At 41.1% G+C, this 20,931-nt stretch overlaps 1 protein-coding gene across 1 annotated transcript in view; it reads left to right on the top strand.

Annotated features, from left to right (window-relative positions):
* The window catches only part of ALDH1L2 (aldehyde dehydrogenase 1 family member L2), a 60,790-nt gene that overhangs the window by 307 nt on the left and 39,552 nt on the right, over positions 1-20,931 (top strand). Inside the window, exons 2-4 of the mRNA NM_001191391.1 lie at positions 13,468-13,612; positions 14,811-15,045; positions 17,029-17,194. Of these exons, the coding sequence (NP_001178320.1) occupies positions 13,468-13,612; positions 14,811-15,045; positions 17,029-17,194 (546 nt within the window). The remainder of the gene's footprint in view (positions 1-13,467; positions 13,613-14,810; positions 15,046-17,028; positions 17,195-20,931) is intronic.

Raw genomic sequence — 20,931 nt, 5'->3', positions numbered from 1 at the left:
GCTGAGGATGTCTGTCTGGGATTGACAGGGTGGAAACAGTCAATCGACCAGGGGCACAGAATCGGCTTCCTTTCAGCTTTCATTTCAATGCTGAGACCCCTGCCTGGTTACGAGATGGAGCGGAGGTCCAGGACCGAGTCCACCTCTTGGAGGAGAGTGGCATCAAGTCGACCGGGTCCTCCTCCGCAGCCCGACAGGTGTCAGCGCTCCCGATGGGCATGCAGTGCCCATTCACACAATGGCAGTCCCAGCCGGTGACTGCCAGCTCATTATTCCGGAGCTGCAGATGGCAAGCTTTCTACGATTACCAGGCGCTGCAGAAGCAGCCACCCTGGAATACTGGTAAACAATGATGCAAGAACAGAGCCCTGGCCTGGCCCGGCCCGGCGCCTTGGAATTGCATCAGCTTCTCCAGCGATGAAATGAAGGCGGACACGTTGCATGTGGGGCTGACTTCAGCACTTCAGGGGGCCTGGGGAAGAGATGCATCTATGCATCTAGGCAGAGTCCGAGCTGTTAAGGGAAGAAAACAGATCCATCCCATGTACCTCATCTCTTTTATAGGAAGTGCATGTTTGCTGTGTTATAAAAGAGTTGGCATTTTGATTCCTCTTCTCTGCTAGAGTCATGTGTGCATGTGTACCTATCCAGATATTAAAAAAAAAAAAAAACTTGGAGCAGAGAGGTCTTGAGTCGCATCCAGAACTGGCCAAAAGTTGCATAAATGGGAAAGCTTTGGTCTCCCAGACAGCCACAAGTAATGAGAATTCACTTTATCCCATGCTGCCAGTTCTAGTTATTTTTGTAATAAGGGGAAAGAGACCTGTTGTGGCAAAGACTTTGCTGTTTTTCCTTTGCAGTGCTCTGGACTCCTCCTTAGCTCTCTCTTGCTACGTGGCACATGGGAATCTGTGTTGAATGGTACAGAGAGCAAGGGGCTTGTTTGCCTGTTTCATTGGCCTCCTCTGTCAACATCTTTAATTGTCTTTTTTGGAAGCAGACAGGATTCTTGAAGGATGAAAAGATGTCAATAGTGGGATTATATAAGCTTTCAGTAATAAAAGATGAACATCCCAGGTAGCAAATGGCATAAACAAAAACACCCAAGTGGGCAAGCACCAGGCATGGTCCGAGGTCAGGTGCCTGAGTCTGTCTCCAGGAATACATGTGGGAGAGCTGTGCCATATGGCTGGGGAGAAGGCAAGTTCTTCAGTGGCCAAAAGGAGAACATGGAATATTAGGTGTTGCATTTGGGGTGTTTTACTCTGTAGAAAATGGAGATCCATCCTTTAGACTGTATTCTATAAGAATTGTTTTAAATCAAACACGGCTGATAGGAGTGCAAAATGGTACAGTCACTTTGGACAACTGACTTTTTTTTTATAAAGGTAAACATACGCCTATGACATGACCCAGCAATTGCCCTCAGAGGTATTTACCCTAAAGAAATGAAATCTTATGTTCATTGGAATATCTATTTATGGATGCTTGTTGTTGTTGTTGTTCAGTCACTCAGTCATGTCAGACTCCCTTCGACCCCATGGACTGCGGCACTCCAGGCTTCCCGGTCCTGTCCTGGATGTTTACAGAGGCTTTCTTCATAATTATCTATTTAAATGTCTTTCAGTTGGTGTCAAGATAAGCAAACTGTGGTATATCTATCCATATGGTAGACTCTTACTCAGAAAAAAAAAATGTAATGAACTATTGATAAAAACAATAGGGATGAAGCTCAAATATGTATGCTAAATGTAAGAAGATAAACCCAAAGTGTTTCATATTTATATGGGTCCTCAGGTGGTTCAGTGGTAAAGAATCCCTCTGCCAGTACAGGAGACATGGGTTCAATCCCTGGATCAGGAAGATCCCCTCAGGCCACCCACTGCAATATTCTTGCCTGGAAAATCCCATGGACAGAGGAGCCTAGCAGGCTAGAGTCCGTGGTGTTACACAGAGTTGGACACGAATGAGCAACTGAGCACATATCATGCCACATTCATCTGACACTTTGGAGAGAGTGAACTATAGTGATAGAAAAAAAGACCAGTGATTATCAGGGGTTGGAGTTAGGGGGAGGGAGGGACTGTAGAGGGACAGAATGGAATTTGGCGAGATGATGGAATTGTTTTATATCTTGATTGTAGCAGGAGTTACATGACTGTATGATTGTCCAAACTCACAGAATTTTACTCTGAAAATGGTGTTTTATTGTATATACATTGTCAGTTCAGTTCAGTTCAGTCACTCAGTCATGTCCGACTCTGCGACCCCATGAATCGCAGCACGCCAGGCCTCCCTGTCCACCACCAACTCCCAGAGTGCACCCAGACTCACCTCCATCGAGTCAGTGATGCCATCCAGCCATCTCATCCTCTGTCGTCCCCTTCTCTTCTTGCCCTCAATCCCTCCCAGCATCAGAGTCTTTTCCAGTGAGTCAACTCTTCGCATGAGGTGGCCAAAGTACTGGAGTTTCAGCTTTAGCATCATTCCTTCCAAAGAAATCCTAGGGCTGATCTCCTTTAGAATGGACTGGTTGGCTCTCCTTGCAGTCCAAGGGACTCTCAAGAGTCTTCTCCAATACCACAGTTCAAAAGCATCAATTCTTCAGCACTCAGCCTTCTTCACAGTCCAACTCTCACATCCATACATGACCACAGGAAAAACCATTGTCTTGACTAGATGAACCTTTGTTGGCAAAGTAATGTCTCTGCTTTTGAATATGCTATCTAGGTTGGTCATAACTTTCCTTCCAAGGAGTAAGTGTTTTTTAATTTCATGGCTGCAGTCACCATCTGTGGTGATTTTGAGCCCAAAAAAATAAAGTCTGACACTGTTTCCACTGTTTCCCCATCTCTTTCCCATGAAGTAATGGGACCGGATGCCACGATCTTCGTTTTCTGAATGTTGAGCTTTAAGCCAACTTTTTCACTCTCCACTTTCACTTTCATCAAGAGGCTTTTTAGTTCCTCTTCACATTCTGCCTTAAGGGTGGTGTCATCTGCATATCTGAGGTTATTGATATTTCTCCCGGCAATCTTGATTCCAGCTTGTGTTTCTTCCAGTCCAGCGTTTCTCATGATGTACTCTGCATATAAGTTAAATAAGCAGGGTGACAATATACAGCCTTGACGTACTCCTTTTCCTATTTGGAACCAGTCTGTTGTTCCATGTCCAGTTCTAACTGTTGCTTCCTGACCTGCATACAGATTTCTCAAGAGGCAGGGTCAGGTGGTCTGGTATTCCCATCTCTTGAAGAATTTCCCACAGTTTATTGTGATCCACACAGTCAAAGGCTTTGGCATAGTCAATAAAGCAGAAAGAGATGTTTTTCTGGAACTCTCTTGCTTTTTCCATGATCCAGCAGATGTTGGCAATTTGATCTCTGGTTCCTCTGCCTTTTCTAAAACCAGCTTGAACATCAGGAAGTTCATGGTTCACATATTGCTGAAGCCTGGCTTGGAGAATTTTGAGCATTACTTTGCTAGCGTGTGAGATGAGTGCAATTGTGCGGTAGTTTGAGCATTCTTTGGCATTGCCTTTCTTTGGGATGAGAATGAAAACTGACCTTTTCCGGTCCTGTGGCCACTGCTGAGTTTTCCAAATTTGCTGGCATATTGAGTGCAGCACTTTCACAGCATCATCTTTCAGGATTTGAAATAGCTCAACTGGAATTCCATCACCTCCACTGTAGTGATGCTTTCTAAGGCCCACTTGACATCACATTCCAGGATGTCTGGCTCTAGGTCAGTGATCACACCATCGTGATTATCTGAGTCATGAAGATCTTTTTTATACATTGTACCTTCATCTTAAAAAACTTTTTAAAATCACACAGCACTTTTGAGTTTGTATTAAACCAGAATCAAGGAAGAATGAAAAAAAAAAATCTCTCAGAATTTAATAAAATCCAAGGAGAAAATTTACTTAAAACACTTCCTGGCATAATTAATTCTCTGTCTTAAAGAAATGGCCTTACAGTTATTTAATGATCTCAGCTTAATGATATGGCTGGATCTTTTTAAATAGTGCAACTATCAGTTCAGTTGCTCAGTCGTGTCCGACTCTTTGGGACCCCATGAATCGCAGCACGCCAGGCCTCCCTGTCCATCACCAACTCCCAGAGTTTACCCAAACTCACGTCCATCGAGTCGGTGATGCCATCCAGCCATCTCATCCTCTGTTGTCCCCTTCTCCTCCTGCCCCCAATCCCTCCCAGCATCAGAGTCTTTTCCAATGAGCCAACTATTCGCATGAGGTGGCCAAAGTATTGGAGTTTCAGCTTTAGCATCAGTCCTTCCAAAGAACACCCAGGACTGATCTCCTTTAGGAGGGACTGGTTGGATCTCCTTGCAGTCCAAGGGACTCTCAAGAGTCTTCTCCAACACCACAGTTCAAAAGCACCAATTCTTCAGCACTCAGCTTTCTTCACAGTCCAACTCTCACTGTATCTAGCAATAAAACCCTTGTCAATGAGCTATTATTGTCCACCTCCAGTATCTTGCCTGGCTGACTGCTTCTTAATTTCTCCCAATGACGGGGGCTACTTAGGCATTATATTTATTTGGCAACCTGTTACTTAGCTCCTCTGCCAGTGTCTGAGACAAGCATGACTGGTGCTCTGGGTTCAGGACTTGGGGTTACTTTATGATCCATTTCAAGAGGACCCTACCCTGCTTCTTAGAACCAAGTACTGACTTTACATCCTAGTTCTAGCAACTAGGTCCTTGACTTGTTTCTTTATTGCATGACCCTCTGCTTTGGTGTCTAGTTTAATTTAGGACCCTCAAATTCAACTTCAAACCACATTAAATTATATATTATGTACTGAGCACTTATATATATTATGTACTGTCTAAATCCTGAAGAAATAATAATAAATACCATTGGTCTAGGACTTTATATGCAACAGGTACTGTTACAAATGCTTTGCATATACTCATTTAGTCTTCATAACATCTCAGTGAGGTAAGTAATATTAATATGCTCATTTTACAAAACAGGAAACTGAGATGCAGAGAAGTTAAAAAACTTTTTCAGAGTCTCATAGCCAAAAAAGAAGGAAAAAAAAGAAGAGATAAATAGTCCCTGCTTTCAAGGAGTTCATAGATTACTAGGACAAATGATTAAACTTGCCTTTAGGTAAAGAATAATAACAAAATGGAAATAAAAATGGGGAATAAAATACGAATAGGCATTCAACCAAACTAGGACAGGGACTCTTCTGGTTGCCTTTAGCGTAGGAATCCCAAACAAAAATGCCCACAGAGGCCACACAGGTAAGACGAATGAGGCATTTGGGCTGGACTGAGTAAACCACATTCAGAGTTGAAGGACAGCATCCCCTGGTCAGCTCCAGCTGACCATTGCCACTTGGAAATGTTGATCATGGTTGACAAGCCTCCTGATTTTTAAAGAGAAGTCAGAAATTCAGCCTGCTAATGCAAAACCTCCCAAAAATCTTATCATAGTTCTTTTACTAATGCTCTGTGGGCCAAATATAATCCTCTTGTCAGGTCACTGATTTGCAGCCCCTACCATGCAACAGGGAGCTTCCCTGATAGTTCAGTTGTTACAGAATCCTCCTGCAATGCAGGAGACCCTGATTCAATTCCTGGGTCAGGAAGATCCCCTGGAGAAGGGATAGGCTACCCACTCCGGTATTCTTGGGCTTCCCTGGTGGGTCAGCTGGTAAAAAATCCGCCTGCAATGTGGGAGACCTGGGTTCTATCTCTAGGTTGGGAAGATCCACCTGGAGAAGGGAAAGGCCACCCACTCCAGTATTCTGGCCTGGAGAATTCCACGGACTGTACAGTCCATGGGGTCACAAAGAGTCAGACATGACTGAGCGACTTTCACTTCACTTCACCACGCAATAGTCCTGTACAGATGTGAGAGTTGGATAATGAAGAAGGCTGAGTGCCCAAAAGTTGATGATTTTGATTTATGGTGCTTGAGAAGGTTCTTGAGAGTCCTTTGCACAGTAAGATTAATTCAGTCAATCCAAAAAGAAATCAACCCTGAATATTTATTGGAAGGACTGTTGCTGAAGCTCTAATACTTTGGCCATTTGATGCCAAGAGCTGACTCTTTGGAAAAGACCCTGGTGCTGGGAAAGATTGAGGGCAGGAGGAGAAGGAGAAGACAGAGGATGAGATGGTTGGATGGCATCACCGATTCAGATGTAACAGATTCTGCTGGACTCCCCATTTTTATTTTAAGGATTTTATTTTAAGAGTAGATGTCATCCATCAGCTTTAAAAAATGTGAACCTCTGCTCTGTATCCCAGTTTTGCTGACAACACTGTACATTGATACCATACTTCCTCGTTGTAAAGTCAAACTTTTGTGGTACATCCTCTCATGCTTCTGCAAATCCTAATAAATTCTGACTATGACAAACAAACAAAACAAGCACTGAGAGTATCTCAAAGAATGTCCTCTGGTCACCAGCCTTCACCCTTTAACAAATGATAACTGTCTCCCATGTCAGGACCACCATGGTAATCCATTAGAAAGTCTGATGAAACTGTATCCCATAACTGACCTGTCAAACTATTGCCAAATTTTTCTTTAAAAAAAAAAAGAAAAGATGGGAGGAGGAAGACCATCAACACAGGAAAGCAATAGAAGTACATCTGCTGAAGTGAAATAGATCTGAGTTTGAATCCTGCCTTTACTCCTTATTATTATTGGACATGGAACAACAGACTGGTTCCAAATAGAAAAAGGAGTACGTCAAGGCTGTATATTGTCACCCTGCTTATTTAACTTCTATGCAGAGTACATCATGAGAAACACTGGACTGGAAGAAACACAAGCTGGAATCCAGATTGCCGGGAGAAATATCAATAATCTCAGATATGCAGATGACACCACCCTTATGGCAGAAAGTGAAGAGGAACTAAAAAGCCTCTTGATGAAGGTGAAAGTGGAGAGTGAAAAAGTTGGCTTAAAGCTGAACATCCAGAAAACGAAGATCATGGCATCCGGTCCCATCACTTCATGGGAAATAGATGGAGAAACAGTGGAAACAGTGTCAGACTTTATTTTTTTGGGCTCCAAAATCACTGCAGATGGTGACTGCAGCCATGAAATTGGAAGGAAAGTTATGACCAACCTAGATAGCATATTCAAAAGCAGACACATTACTATGCCAACAAAGGTTCGTCTAGTCAAGGCTATGGTTTTTCCTGTGGTCATGTATGGATGTGAGAGTTAGACTGTGAAGAAGGCTGAGCGCCCAAGAATTGATGCTTTTGAACTGTGGTGTTGGAGAAGACTCTTGAGAGTCCCTTGGACTGCAAGGAGATCCAACCAGTCCGTTCTGAAGGAGATCAGCCCTGGGATTTCTTTTGAAGGAATGATGCTAAAGCTGAAACTCCAGTACTTTGGCCACCTTATGCGGAGAGTTGACTCATTGGAAAAGACTCTGATGCTGGGAGGGATTAGGGGCAGGAGGAGAAGGGGACGACAGAGGATGAGATGGCTGGATGGCATCACTGACTCAATGGACGTGAGTCTGAGTGAACTCCGGGAGTTGGTGATGGACAGGGTGGCCTGGCATGCCGTGATTCACGGGGTCGCAAAGAGTCAGACATGACTGAGTGATTGATCTGATCTGAGATGATTATTATTATTATCTGTGGCCAGGTTACTTAACTTCCCTGAGTCCTGTTTTCTCATTTGTAAAATGGATCACAGTGAGTCTTAATGATGTATGTTAAGGATTTGATACATTTTTTTAATTAGTGAAAGGGGTTCAATAGAGTGCCTGCCTCATGGTACACTCCCATAGGAAAGGTTCATTATCATCGTTTTTATTTACCTGGGTATTACTTGTAGTATAATAAGAATACTAGCTGACATTTCAGTTCAGTTCAGTTCAGTTCAGTCGCTCAGTCATGTCTGACTCTTTGCGACCCCATGGACTGCAGCACGCCCTGTCCATCACCAACTTCCGGAGTTTACTCAAACTCATGTCCATCGAATTGGTGATGCCATCCAACCATCTGATCCTCTGTTGTCCCATTCTCCTCCTGCCTTCAGTCATTCCCAGCATCAGGATCTTTTCCAAGGAGACAGTTCTTCACATCAGGTGGCCAAAGTATTGGAGTTTCAGCTTCAGCATCAGTCCTTCCAATGAATATTCAGGATTGATTTCCTTTAGGATGGACTGGTTTGATCTCCTTGCAGGCCAAGGAACTCTCAAGGGTCTTCTCCAACACCACAGTTCAAAAGCATTAATTCTTTGGTGCTCAGCTTTTTTTATAGTCCAACTCTCACATCCATACATGACTACTGGAAAAACCATAGCTTTGATTAGACAGACCTTTGTCGGCAAAGTAATGTCTCTGCTTTTTAATATGCTGTCTAGGTTGGTCATAGCTTTCTTCAAAGGAGCAATCGTCTTTTGATTTAATGGCTACAGTCACCATCTGCAGTGATTTTGGAGCCCCCAAAAATAAAGTCTCTCACTGTTTCCGTTGTTTCCCCATCTATTTCTCATGAAGTGATGGGACTGGATGCCATGATCTTCATTTTTTGAATGTTGAGTTTGAAGCCAGCTTTTTCATTCTCCTCTTTCACTTTCATCAAGAGGCTCTTTAGTTCCTGTTCACTTTCTGCCATAAAGGTGGTATCATCTGCATATCTGAGGTTATTGATATTTCTCCCAGCAATCTTGATTCCAGCTTGTGTTTCATCCAGCCTGGCATTTCACATGATGTACTCTGCATTTAAGTTAAATAAGCAGGGTGACAATATACAGCCTTGACGTACTCCTTTTCCTATTTGGAACCAGTCTGTTGTTCCATGTCCAGTTCTAACTTGCTTCTTGACCTGCATACAGATTTCTCAGGAGGCAGATCAGGTGGTCCGGTATTCCCATCTCTTTCAGAATTTTCCACAGTTTATTATGATCCACACAGTCAAAGGCTTTGGTGTAATCAATAAAGCAGAAGTAGATGGTTTTTCTGGAACTCTCTTGCTTTTTCAATGATTCAACAGATGTTGGCAATTTGATCTCTGGTTCCTCTGCCTTTTCTAAATCCAGCTTGAACATCTGGAAGTTCACAGTTCACGTACTGTTGAAATGGCTTGGAGAATTTTGAGCATTACTTTGCTAGTGTGTGAGATGAGCACAATTGTGCAGTAGTTTGAGCATTCTTTGGCATTGCCTTTCTTTGGGATCAGAATGAAAACTGACCTTTTCCAATCCTGTGGCCACTGCTGAGTTTTCCAAATTTGCTGGCATACTGAGTGCAGCACTTTCACAGCATCATCTTCAAAGATTTGAAATAGCTCAACTGGAATTCCATCACCACCACTAGCTTTGTTTGTAGTGATGCTTCCTAGGGCCCACTTGACTTCACATTCCAGGATGTCTGGCTCTAGGTGAGTGATCACACCATCATGGTTATCTGAGTCATGAAGATCTTTTTTTGTATAGTTCTTCTGTATAGTTTTCATTTTTTGAGCATTTACTATTGCCACACACCACGCATTGCCACATTACAGGCTTTATCCCACTAAATCCTTATGACAATAATAATAGTAAGTTATAGGATAAGTTACTATTATTATTCAGATTTTAAGTGATACCCAGCAGCTGGTGTTATAGAAGAATGATGGCACTGACGTGATAACTGGGTTAGAATCTCAGAGCTACCACTTAGTAATGATTGGACTCCAGGCTGTATCTTAATCTCTCTATTTTAATTTCTTCATCTGTGCTACGTTGCTTCAGTCATGTCTGACTCTTGGTGACTGTTGCCTGCCAGGCTCCTCTGCCCATGAGATTCTCCAGGCAAGAATACTGGAGTGGGTTGCCATCCCCTTCTCCACTTCATCTGTAAAACAACTTATTAATGGCTGTCTCTGAGAGTCATTGGGCAATCAAAATGAGATAACATATATTAAATACCTGACACACCCCAGGGTTTCATTAAAATGTTTGCTATTACTTCACCACTTCTTTCTGACCCAGACTCCCCAGGGCAGACACATTTTGGAGGGATGGACACACACTCTAAACACCAGAGATTTGCTGATTTGCATATGCCTGTCAGTCAATGGAGAGCTTGTTAAAATGCAGCTTCCTGGGCTAATATGGTGCAGAGATAGGGTCCAAACTTCCTCATATGCTTTTGAGTTAATGCCAACTTCCTGAGGGTCTGACTCAGTAAATCAGGGGTGGGACCCAGGAAACCACATTTTTAACATTTCCTTCCAGCTGATTCTGCCAACACGGACCGTCAGTCCTCAGATCATACTTGGAGAAATAAGACTAAAGTAAAACATCCCAGTACAGTTCTTTAGAATTATACTAACTCACGATAAACACTTAAAATCATTAACTCTGAAATTTTCTGTTAGAAACTTGCCTTTATAGTTTCAGTTTTACCACTAAGCTCAGAAAGTGTTTCAGTGAATGTAGAATTTCCAGAGATACTGACATGGTTTCTTTAAACACTTTCTGGGGGACTGTTGATTTAGGAATTGAAATCCCAATAATGAGATGACAGCTGGGGGCACACTACATTTGAGTCAGCTCATCCTCATGGCCCTTGATTGTTTTACGACTAATATTTAGGAAGTCTTAAAATATTTGGCATTGGTAATGGTGTGAGGTAAAAGCCAAATTTTCTAGGCTAGCAAGCGCATTGGTTCTGTATCAAGCAACAGCATTAATTATAGGATCTGAAAATAGAGTATTTACCAAACATTTTGAGTTTTTGAATGAGAGGAAATGAATAGTTACGTGTTATCTGTAGGCAAATTGAGCTGTTCTTACAGAGTAAATCTGTCTGTTTGTAAGAATCTGTTAGATGTTGAAGCTTTAGGCTCTTTGGGGATAGAAACTTTGGCTGGCCCTTGAAAGGAATTTTTAAACCCAAACCCTAATTGATTAATTATGAGCTCACAGGGAAGGTGTGAACCTGCATGCTTTTAAGTTCATGCCTAAAAAGGGATGTCATTTATGCCCTTAGTAAAGTGAATTCCTATATAAGGGATGTCATATGATATTTCTACAGAATCTAAAAAGAAATGATACAAATTATTTACAAAACAGAAACAGACAATGACTTATGGTTGCCAGGAGGGAAGAATGAGGGGAAGACATGATAGTTAGGGAGTTTGGAACCTACATATACATATTGCTATAGTTTAAATGAATAACCAACAAAATCCTACTGTGTAGCACAGCGATCTCCACTCAGTGTGGCAACTTGGATGGGAGGGGAGTTTGGGGGAGAATGGATAGATGTATATGTATGGCTGAGTCCCTTTTCTGTCCACCTGAAACTATCACAACTCTGTTAATTGACTATATTCCAATATAAAATAAAAAGTTAAAAAAATTTTTTTAATTAAAAAAATTTAAACCAATAAATAAATAAAATAGGAAATAAGGGAAATTTAAGTTTCTTATAGTCAGAGTTTAACAGTGAGGCTTTGCTAATTTAGAATGACTTTCTGGAACATTAATGAATCCTATTCAAACTGAAGGAAAAATGTTCTATGTCCAAATCCTGTGGAGCTGAATTCTAATGTGGTGGAATGAAAGATGAAAAGAACTCTGGGGAGCCGGGGTTGGTTCTTTGCCAAAACAGGATTCACATAGGAGGTCATGACTCTCTGATTACCATCCCTACATGCACAATCCTGCATCCAGCCTGCTTCACCTGGTGACTCTCTTCACCATCTTAACAATCGTCACGTCAACACGTTACCTTAAGCTTTGTGAAAAGACTTCCTCTTGGGAGAATTTACAAAAGGTATAATTGCTTAAAGACAGTCCTTAAAAACTTTAACTCTGTTAGTGCCATTCTTATCTATATGATGTTTATATTTATTGGCCATCAGTGTATTTTTGTGCATCACTGTAGTGTTCTAAAAAGAAGGCAGACTAACACAACATTGTAAAGCAATTATACTCCAATTTCTTTTTTTAATTTGAAAAAAATAAGTTGGAAGAGATGGGCAGTGCTGGCTCATTTTAAGTACCTATGTGGGCTTTGGAGTCTGACAGCCCTGGATTCAAGTCCCACCTTTGCCTTGTTTTGCCAGTATGACCTTGGTGATAAACTAGATTTTTCTAAGCCTTGGTTTCTTCATTCATAGAATGATACAAAATGAGGGGTAAGAAAACAGGATAGTTGTGAAGATTAAATGAATGAAATAATGGGCAGACCTCAATTTCTTCTCTAAAACCTGTGGGGCCAAATGTGTTTGGGGTTCAGAGTTATTCACATTTAATAGAGTTTGTATGGTACGTAGAAACTTACGTGCACTTTATAGCAGGGTCTGGGTTAGTATCTGTAACTAAGCACATGATTGATTTTCTCTGCAGCAAAGCATACTATATTAAAGACTATAAATAGTATTGTCAGTTCAGTCAAGTTTGAAGCCAAATGATTTTGTGTTAATTTATAAGACACCTTCAAAGACTATAGAAAAACATTTTATTAGATCAATCCAGATCTTGAAACCAAATGAGTTTAGATTACTATTACTTACCAAGAATTTTGGAATTCTAGACTATGTGAAAAAACATAGAATTGTCTACTATGTGGCAAAACCTTTAAAACATTATTAAAGCTTTTACTTACACAGTGCTGTGTGTCAGACACTGCTTTAAGCCTAATAGATATTGTCATCTACTTCAATCAGAATTGTGTGAGTTGGTGTTATCTGCATTTTATAGATGAGAAAAAAAGGCAAATAGAAGTCACTTACTTGAGGTCACACAACTAATAAGGGGTGGGTGGCACTAGGCTTTGGCCTCTATATTTTACTAGATGTTGATTCTTGGCTTTTTTTTGGAGGTGAGAGATGAATCAGCTCTTATTTCTAAATTGTGGGGCATAAAACCATTGTTTTATTGAGGTAGATCTTGCTGAGAATTACACTCTTTTTAACTGTGAAACTTGGGCTTATTTGTTAACATCTGGTTTCATTTTATCAAGGAGTTGAAATACCTTGTAAAAATATATGCAATCTCAATGATTATAATGAATAATCATGTGAGTGAAAACAAAGGGAAAATGAGGAATACTTAGGTGTGAAATTACTTGCAGTATGTAGCATGTAGTCTGAGTTCAGTGTATGTCAATAAATATTTTACTTTGTAAACCTTTAAGCCTTTTGTAGTCCTTACTATCTGGTATTATTGAGAAAAGATTATTTATTATCCGTGTATCTTCTATCCATACTAATGTTGTTGTTTAGTCGCTAAAGCGTGTCTGACTTTTTTGTGACCCCATGGTCTGTAACCTGCCAGGCTCCTCTGTCCATGGGATTTCCCAAGCAAGGATACTGGAGTAGGTTGCCATTTCCTTCTCCAGAGGATCTTTTCCACCTAGGGATCAGACCTGTGTCTCCTGCACTGCAGGCGGATTCTTTACCATGGAGCCACCAGGGAAACCCATCCATACTAATATCTGTCACTACTGAATTGTTTCACAGGTTTGTTTCAAAAACAAGTTGAAAGTAGCACTTATTGGTCAGAGCCTCTTTGGACAGGAGGTCTATAGTCATCTCTGCAAAGAAGGCCACCGAGTCGTGGGAGTGTTCACAGTTCCAGACAAAGATGGAAAAGCTGACCCACTTGGTGAGTGTATCTTGGAGCAACTGGATCATGGACTCTGCACTTGGCCTTCTCAGGCCAAGTCCATTTGTATGGTGGATACAGACTCAAACATTCTCCCTTCTCTTGTGGGCCTCAAGACAAAGATGCAGGCCCCCGTTGTACTGAGTTTCTCCACTTACCAATGTGGTAATCATCAGGTCCATCAGAGGAATTTCCAAGCATATGTTTTTCCTGAGTTACGCTTTTGACTTTCCAAAGGTTCTATAAGACATGTAGAATAATGTCTGATGCAGAGGTGCCAATATGAATGCAGGGAAGCCCACATCCAATGATAGCAATTGATGTGGACTTATAAAGAACACATTTATCTCAGACAAATTATAGCGATGGCTGCTTGACTCTTAACAGTAGGTAAAGAAAATAGCCATCCTCAAAGCAAACCTACAGTGTGATTCTGATTTGCTCACTTTAGCTATGTTGAAAAAAAGGGCAAGAAACAGGTATTAGGTTAACCAAAGAGTTGGTTCATTTTTTTGGTAAGATGGTACAGAAAACCCAAATGAGCTTTTTGGTCAACCCAGTAGAAACAGTCTACAGGTAGAGAATAAGAACTAGCATCTAGAAACCTTGGCTTGTGACTTGAATCTTTATAAATCACTGGTATGATGCAATATATTGGTTGGGAAATAATATCTATGATAACTCTAAGTTTATTTTCTTGAAAGAAGCAGCTCTGGTGTTTATTCTAGTTCCTGTTACTGGGAGAATTGGATAAAGGCAGTCAGAAAGTAAAAACTCCCAATTATAAGATAAGTAAGGAGTAGGGATATAATGTACAACCTGATAAATATAATGAATACTGCTGTATGTTACATATGAAAGTTGTTAAGAGGGTAAATCCAAAGCATTATCATCATAATAAAAAATCTTTTCTACTTCCTTTATTTTGTATGTATATCAGATGAAGAATGTTTACTGAGCTTACTCTGATAATCATTTTCATGATGTATGTCAGTCAAATCATTATGCTGTACACCTTAAACTTATACAGTGGGGCTTAAAGCAGCTACCTTGGGCCATGAGATGGTCAGAATCTAAATTGTTCTTCATCATGTTTTATTTATAGATGTTTCATGAAATTACAATGTGTGAACTCATAGTAATACAAAATTATGGCCCAAACTTTTTTGATGAAAATAATCTTCTCTTTCATGCTCAGCATTGGCTGCAGAGAAAAATGGGACCCCTGTGTTCAAGTTCCCTAGATGGAGAGTCAAGGGCAAGACCATAAAGGAGGTGGCAGAGGCCTACAGATCCGTGGGTGCTGAGCTCAATGTGCTTCCTTTCTGCACACAATTCATCCCCATGGATGTAATTGATGGCCCCAAGCATGGTTCCATCATTTATCACCCGTCTATCCTTCCCAGGCACAGAGGAGCTTCTGCTATCAACTGGTGAGATTTTTCTTTAAATAACCAAGATGGGCCCATTTCTGTTGCCTGTAATCTTTCTGTTTTTAACCTAGAAGATTAAGGAACTAGGTATGCTTGAACAATTGTGAGATCCTGATTGCATGAACTCCCTGAGATCTTGAGGTACTGCATAAGCCAGAACAGCATTCCCAAGAATCTTCTATGGCCTATTGGCTCCACTGGATGTAACTAGGTATTTAGCAAGCAAAGGTCCTGTGTTCAGACGAGTCTGGTTTATGCTGGATTTCTGTTTCTCAGAACTTAGAGAATTTAATATGTGCTTTCATGTGAGCATCCTAATCTCCAAGGAGGAATGTGAGTACAAAGTGTTCCTCAATTTATTTGGCCATAGAACTTTTTTTGCATAGAGTATCTCAGGTACATTTCAGGAAATGCTGAATTACCTGAAGTTATCTTTCTCATGGTCTATCTTCCCCCATTCAAGGTTAAGTTTCTTGAGGGGAGAAAGGACTATGGTCTAACGTTTTTACTGCCATAAGGCCCAGGTTCAAGAACACTGCCTGCTCCTGCCCAGTATCATAGGTACACTATCCTGTGGGTCAAGGTGGGCCTTTCTCATCTTCTCTACCATCTCTCCTTTACCTGCATAACCCCCAGCTCTCTCTCAGGGTCAAGTTATCATATAGGCAGAAAATCTACCCTTGGTTTAAATGTGGTGAAAAACATTTAATTATATTGGGCTGACCAAAAATGTCATTCAGATTTTTCTATAACATACTATGGAAAAACTCATGTGAACTTTTTGCCCAACCCAATGCTTCAAGACTGATTACATGAATTGATTTCTTTTTGGCTCTTGTAAATAGTACTTTAGTGAATATCTTTGTATTTAAACATGTATTTTTTTCTCATTTCACATTGCTTCCATGTGCAGAATCATTGACTCAAAGTATATGAATATTTTCAAGGCTCTTGATAACACAGTGCCAATTAGTTCCTCAAGATTTCTGCAATGAGTAGTTGATTGATTGGTCAGTTGATTGAGTTGGTCTTCTTGGCTAGTAGCTCAGAGAGGTAACAATGATCTCAGTGAAGAGTATGGCTGACCTATCACTTCATACTCTGTCTATATTAGCCTGCTCTCTGATATGCTTTTATATATGTATTCCCATCTATCTGGTTTATTGTATATATTATAAGGCCTGTGTGTGTCCATACAAAGTTGCTTCAGCCGTGTCTGATTCTTTGTGACGCTATGGATTGTAGCCCTCCAGGCTCCTCTGTCCATGAGATTCTCCAGGCAAGAATACTAGAGTGGGTTGCCATGACTCTCTCCAGGGAATCTTCCAGACCCAGGGATTGAGCCCGAGTCTCTCATGTCTCCTGCACCTGCAGGCAGGTTCTTTACCACTAGCGCCACCTGGGAAGCCGTAAGGTCTGTAGGGTCAGTATTTCCTCTTAGGCTAAATTTATAGAACACGTAATACAAGTAGTTGAATTAATCCACTCTCTTTTACTATTATTTATTTATAGACAATCTAATTCCAGCTCTAAGTGATGCCTATACCTGAATTATACAACCTAAATTAAACATCATTCTCCTTTCAACACTGCAATGACTATCCTCTGTTTTAGCTTTCATGATCTTATTCTGCCTAATACAGGGTCAGGTGCAATGTGGGAATTGGGCCCTGGTGGGCAAAATTACTTGATGTTGCAATAGAAAGCCAACACCTGGGAGTCAGTGAGACATAGTACTGATAGTCTCTGATGCCTTTTCATTACTGTGTGTTAATAAGAAAGATTACAGAGATGGGGATGTATAAAATCACAGAGCCATTAAGTTGTATTTTTTTGAATGCTGATATCGTCTGGCCCTGCTCTAATTTTCACAGTAGCTTCATTCACTGTCTATTTTCCACTGTGACCACATTGTACTTTCATGTTACTAATTCACCTTATGATACAGTTAACCAATGTGTTACGTTGCAACTCTTTTCACAGGACTCTGATCATGGGAGATAAGAAAGCTGGGTTTTCTGTTTTCTGGGCTGATGACGGTTTAGACACAGGACCCATCCTTCTCCAGAGGTCGTGTGATGTGGAGCCCAATGATACAGTAGATGCGCTTTATAATCGATTTCTTTTTCCAGAAGGAATCAAGGCCATGGTCAGTACAATTATGCCATCAAGGAGAATCTAGTAAACCTTTAAAGTTTTGGCAATGTTTCTCTTTTATTGAGAATTTGCTCCTATGACTTTTTACTAAAAATAAGTCTGAAAAACAAAATTAGATTTTATTATATTTACTAATAGGATGGTATATTGAGGGAGGAAACCTGAACTTCAGAATTTCTTATTCTGTGAAGCTGACTTATTCTTCTGAGGATAGTGATCAACTGGATAAGGTAGTCATCAAACTTCATTTATTTTACCACCTGTTTGGATCTCCATCCTGTTTATAATGACTAATTGTTAAGAAGTAGCAGAATGTGAAGAAATTTTGCTATGTAATTTGGACTTCCTTCAAAAACATTTAAAATCAGTCTATGTGATAAGGCAAAATTTGACACTGCTTTATTTGTTCAGGTATGCTCTGAATTAAAAACTCAAAACATGCACATCATAAAAAAGTGATATATTAACCTGTAAAAACATTGAAAGATAATTTCAGTATTATTTAATATCTTCTAGTGTTTGATATGGTAAAAGTACAGCACAGAGGTGGACAATAAGATAATATAAAACAGCAGCCATTGATTTAGGAGAGAGGAGAGCAGTATTTTGTTTGTTATCATTTAATGATTAAGGGGGGGGGGGTGCTTCCCTAGTAGCTCAGACGGTAAGACATCTACCTGCAAGGCAGGAGACCTGGGTTTGATCCCTGGGTTGGGAAGATCCCCTGGAGAAGGAAATGGCAACCCACTCCAATATTCTTGCCTGCAGGATCCCATGGACAGAGGAGCCTGGCTGGCTACAATCCATGGGGTCACAAAGAGTTGGACACGACTGAGTGACTGACACAATGATTAAGAGAGTAGTTCTTGTTCTACCATTTGTTTAAAGAGGGAAGTCATTTAGCCTGTTTAGCCTTGGTTTCCTCATCTATAAAATGTGGACACTACTGCCTGACTTACAAGGTTGTTGTTGTGAAAATTAAATGACATTTGTGTAAAGCATCTGGTACACAGTAGGTGCTCAAAATGATCATTATAATCAAAGTAGTATTCTGTGTGTTCAGTAGCATTTGTGCAAACCTGGATTATAGCCAGAAATGGGTGGAATGAATGAGCTTAGCTTGAACCTGTCCCAGGTGGCTCCCTCCACATGCTCTTGAAGAGGTTGGAGTACTTAGCTGTGAGTATTTAGAGAGAAAACTGAGAACATGAGCTCACATAGGTTTCCCAGTGAAGGACACAGGCTCTCAACTCAAGGTAAAAATAAATGGTGCACAGAAGGGGACACAGGACACATCCCAAAGGCAATCAGACTCATGGACAGACTTTAATTTTTTTTTTATTCCAGGTGTCCTAAACTATAAAGCAAGGTGAATTCCTTAAACATAACAATGTATTATTTTCTAGAATCATCATGATGAGCAGAAATAACCTGCAATGACTTATTTTACAATTATCTTCCTAAAATTTCCATTGAAAAAGCAAGAGAAGATTGATATGTGTTTAAATAAAGGAGTCATGTTTAAAAGTGCAGGCTGGATATTGACAGTAGATAGATCTGGATACAGACCTTTCTCTGACACCTACCAGCTATCTCTGTGATCTTGCTGCTGCTGCTGCTAAGTCGTTTCAGTCATGTCCGACTCTGTGTGACCCCATAGATGGCAGCCCCAGGCTCCCCCGTCCCTGGGATTCTCCAGGCAAGAACACTGGAGTGGGTTACCATTTCCTTCTCCAGTTCATGAAAGTGAAAAGTGAAAGTGAAGTTGCTCAGTCATGTCCAATTCTTAGCGACCACATGGACTGCAGCCTACCAGGCTCCTCCATCCATGGGATTTCCCAGGCAAGAGTACTGGAGTGGGTCGCCAGTGCCTTCTCTGTAATCTTGAGCTAGTTGCTTTTTCTCAAGCTAGTTGCTTGAGGCTTTTTGCAACCTCCTATGTAAAACAAGACTGATAATATCCACCTTGTAGGACTTGTGTGATGTTAGTTAGTCACTCAGTCATGTCCGACTCTTTGTGACCCCATGGATTGTAGCTGACCAGGCTTTTCTGTACATGGAATTCTCCAGAGAAGAATACTGGAGTAGACTGCCATTTCCTTCTTCTAGGATCGAACCCAGGTCTCCTGCATTGCAGGCAGATTCTTTACTCTCTGAGCCACCAAAGGATATTTTACATAAAGAAGCTAACCCATGTGTGTGTGTGTGTGTGTGTGTTAAGTCGCTTCAGTTGTGTACAATTCTTTGCGACCCTTTGGACTGCAGCCCACCAGACTCCTCTGTCCATGGGATTTGCCAGGCAAATATACTGGAGTGGGTTGCCATTTCCTATTCCAGGAGATCTTCCCTACCTGGAGATTGAACCTGAGTCTCTTATGCCTCTTGCATTGGCAAGGAGGCAGATTCTTTACTACTAGCGCCGCCTGTGAGACAGTCAATTCCTAGGCAGGTTGATAAGAAGTCTGGGGGTCCCCAGGGAGAGAGGGGTCTGGAATTCTCAAGGAGGAAAGGACAAACTTTTTTTCCCCTCTACATTCCTTAGGATTATATAACAGTAATATATCCTGCTTGAGGACAGTTTCTGGAAAAAACCTTCTGGCTAATCCTGTTATCTTAAAATGTAAATTATGGGAGTGGGCCTAGTAATGTCTTTACAACCTCCAGATATTCTCCTGATTCACTGTAATAACTAACTAGAAAGTATGTAACTCCATTGCTAACACTAGCGAGAGGGCACTCTTTCTGCTGCCTTCTGATGTCTATGTTAGAAGCTTTCTCTATCTCTTTTATACTTTAATAAAACTTTATTACACAAAAGCTCTGAGCGATCAAGCCTCGTCTCTGGCCCCGGATTGAATTCTGCTCCCCCGGAGGCCAAGAATCCCGGCGTCTTTCATGGTTCAGTAACAACCTTTCATCTTGGGGTTCGTCCGGGATTCTTCAGGACAAGGTAAGGATGCTTGGAGCTCTAGTTCTTTGTTCTCCTAGCAAACACGTTTTCTGCTGTACTTTACTAACTCTACAGTATGCTTGTGTGAATGAATACACTCCTTGAGCAAAACAAGTGAGGAGGAGCCCTGCTCTGAGGTTCTGCCGTGACCTCATATGGCTTATGGCAGAAACCTATCGGGGGTTTATACCGACCTGCCAATGCCAAGAAGCACCCAACGTATCCTTCAGGGACCGACCAGAAATGGGCAAAGAGTGTGGACTGAACTCTCCTTTCTCAGTCAAACTTTCCAGTTTCTTTGACCATTTCATAAGTCCTTGGGAATTAGAACTACTAACCTATCTGTCAGATCACAGACTTTCAAGGGACTTGTGATCTATGCTGTTACTGTGTACTGTTACTTAGGACCCCAACTTGGATTGGTAGTCAGGAAGCGCCTAGCCTTGCTAGGAGTCAAAAGTTCAGAAGCTAGATGGAGCATCTCTGAGGTTAAAGGTTACTCAGATTGGAAGTGCAATGGGTTTCTTCCGTTGGTAATGCTAGCTCTTAGTGGGCCAGAGGAGGCTTTCCAGTGGCTTTTGTCCCAACTCCTTAGATATTCTTTCTGTGGAATCTGTGGGAATGAAATGGAAGGACTGGCCCTAATAACTCGAGGACAAAAATCAATTTTTCCTCACTGGCCAGCCCTTCACCATCTCTTTTGCTATTGCTTATTCCGGTGTGGTGATGCTTGGAAGAAACATCTCAGTTTTATGTTCATACTGGTCTTATTGTGGTCA

This window comes from Bos taurus, chromosome 5 (assembly GCF_002263795.3).
Source record: "Bos taurus isolate L1 Dominette 01449 registration number 42190680 breed Hereford chromosome 5, ARS-UCD2.0, whole genome shotgun sequence".
In the NCBI taxonomy this organism is placed as follows: Eukaryota; Metazoa; Chordata; class Mammalia; order Artiodactyla; family Bovidae; genus Bos; species Bos taurus.
The sequence above is the reverse complement of the archived record's forward strand: the minus strand, read 5'-3'. Positions and strand labels throughout refer to the sequence as shown.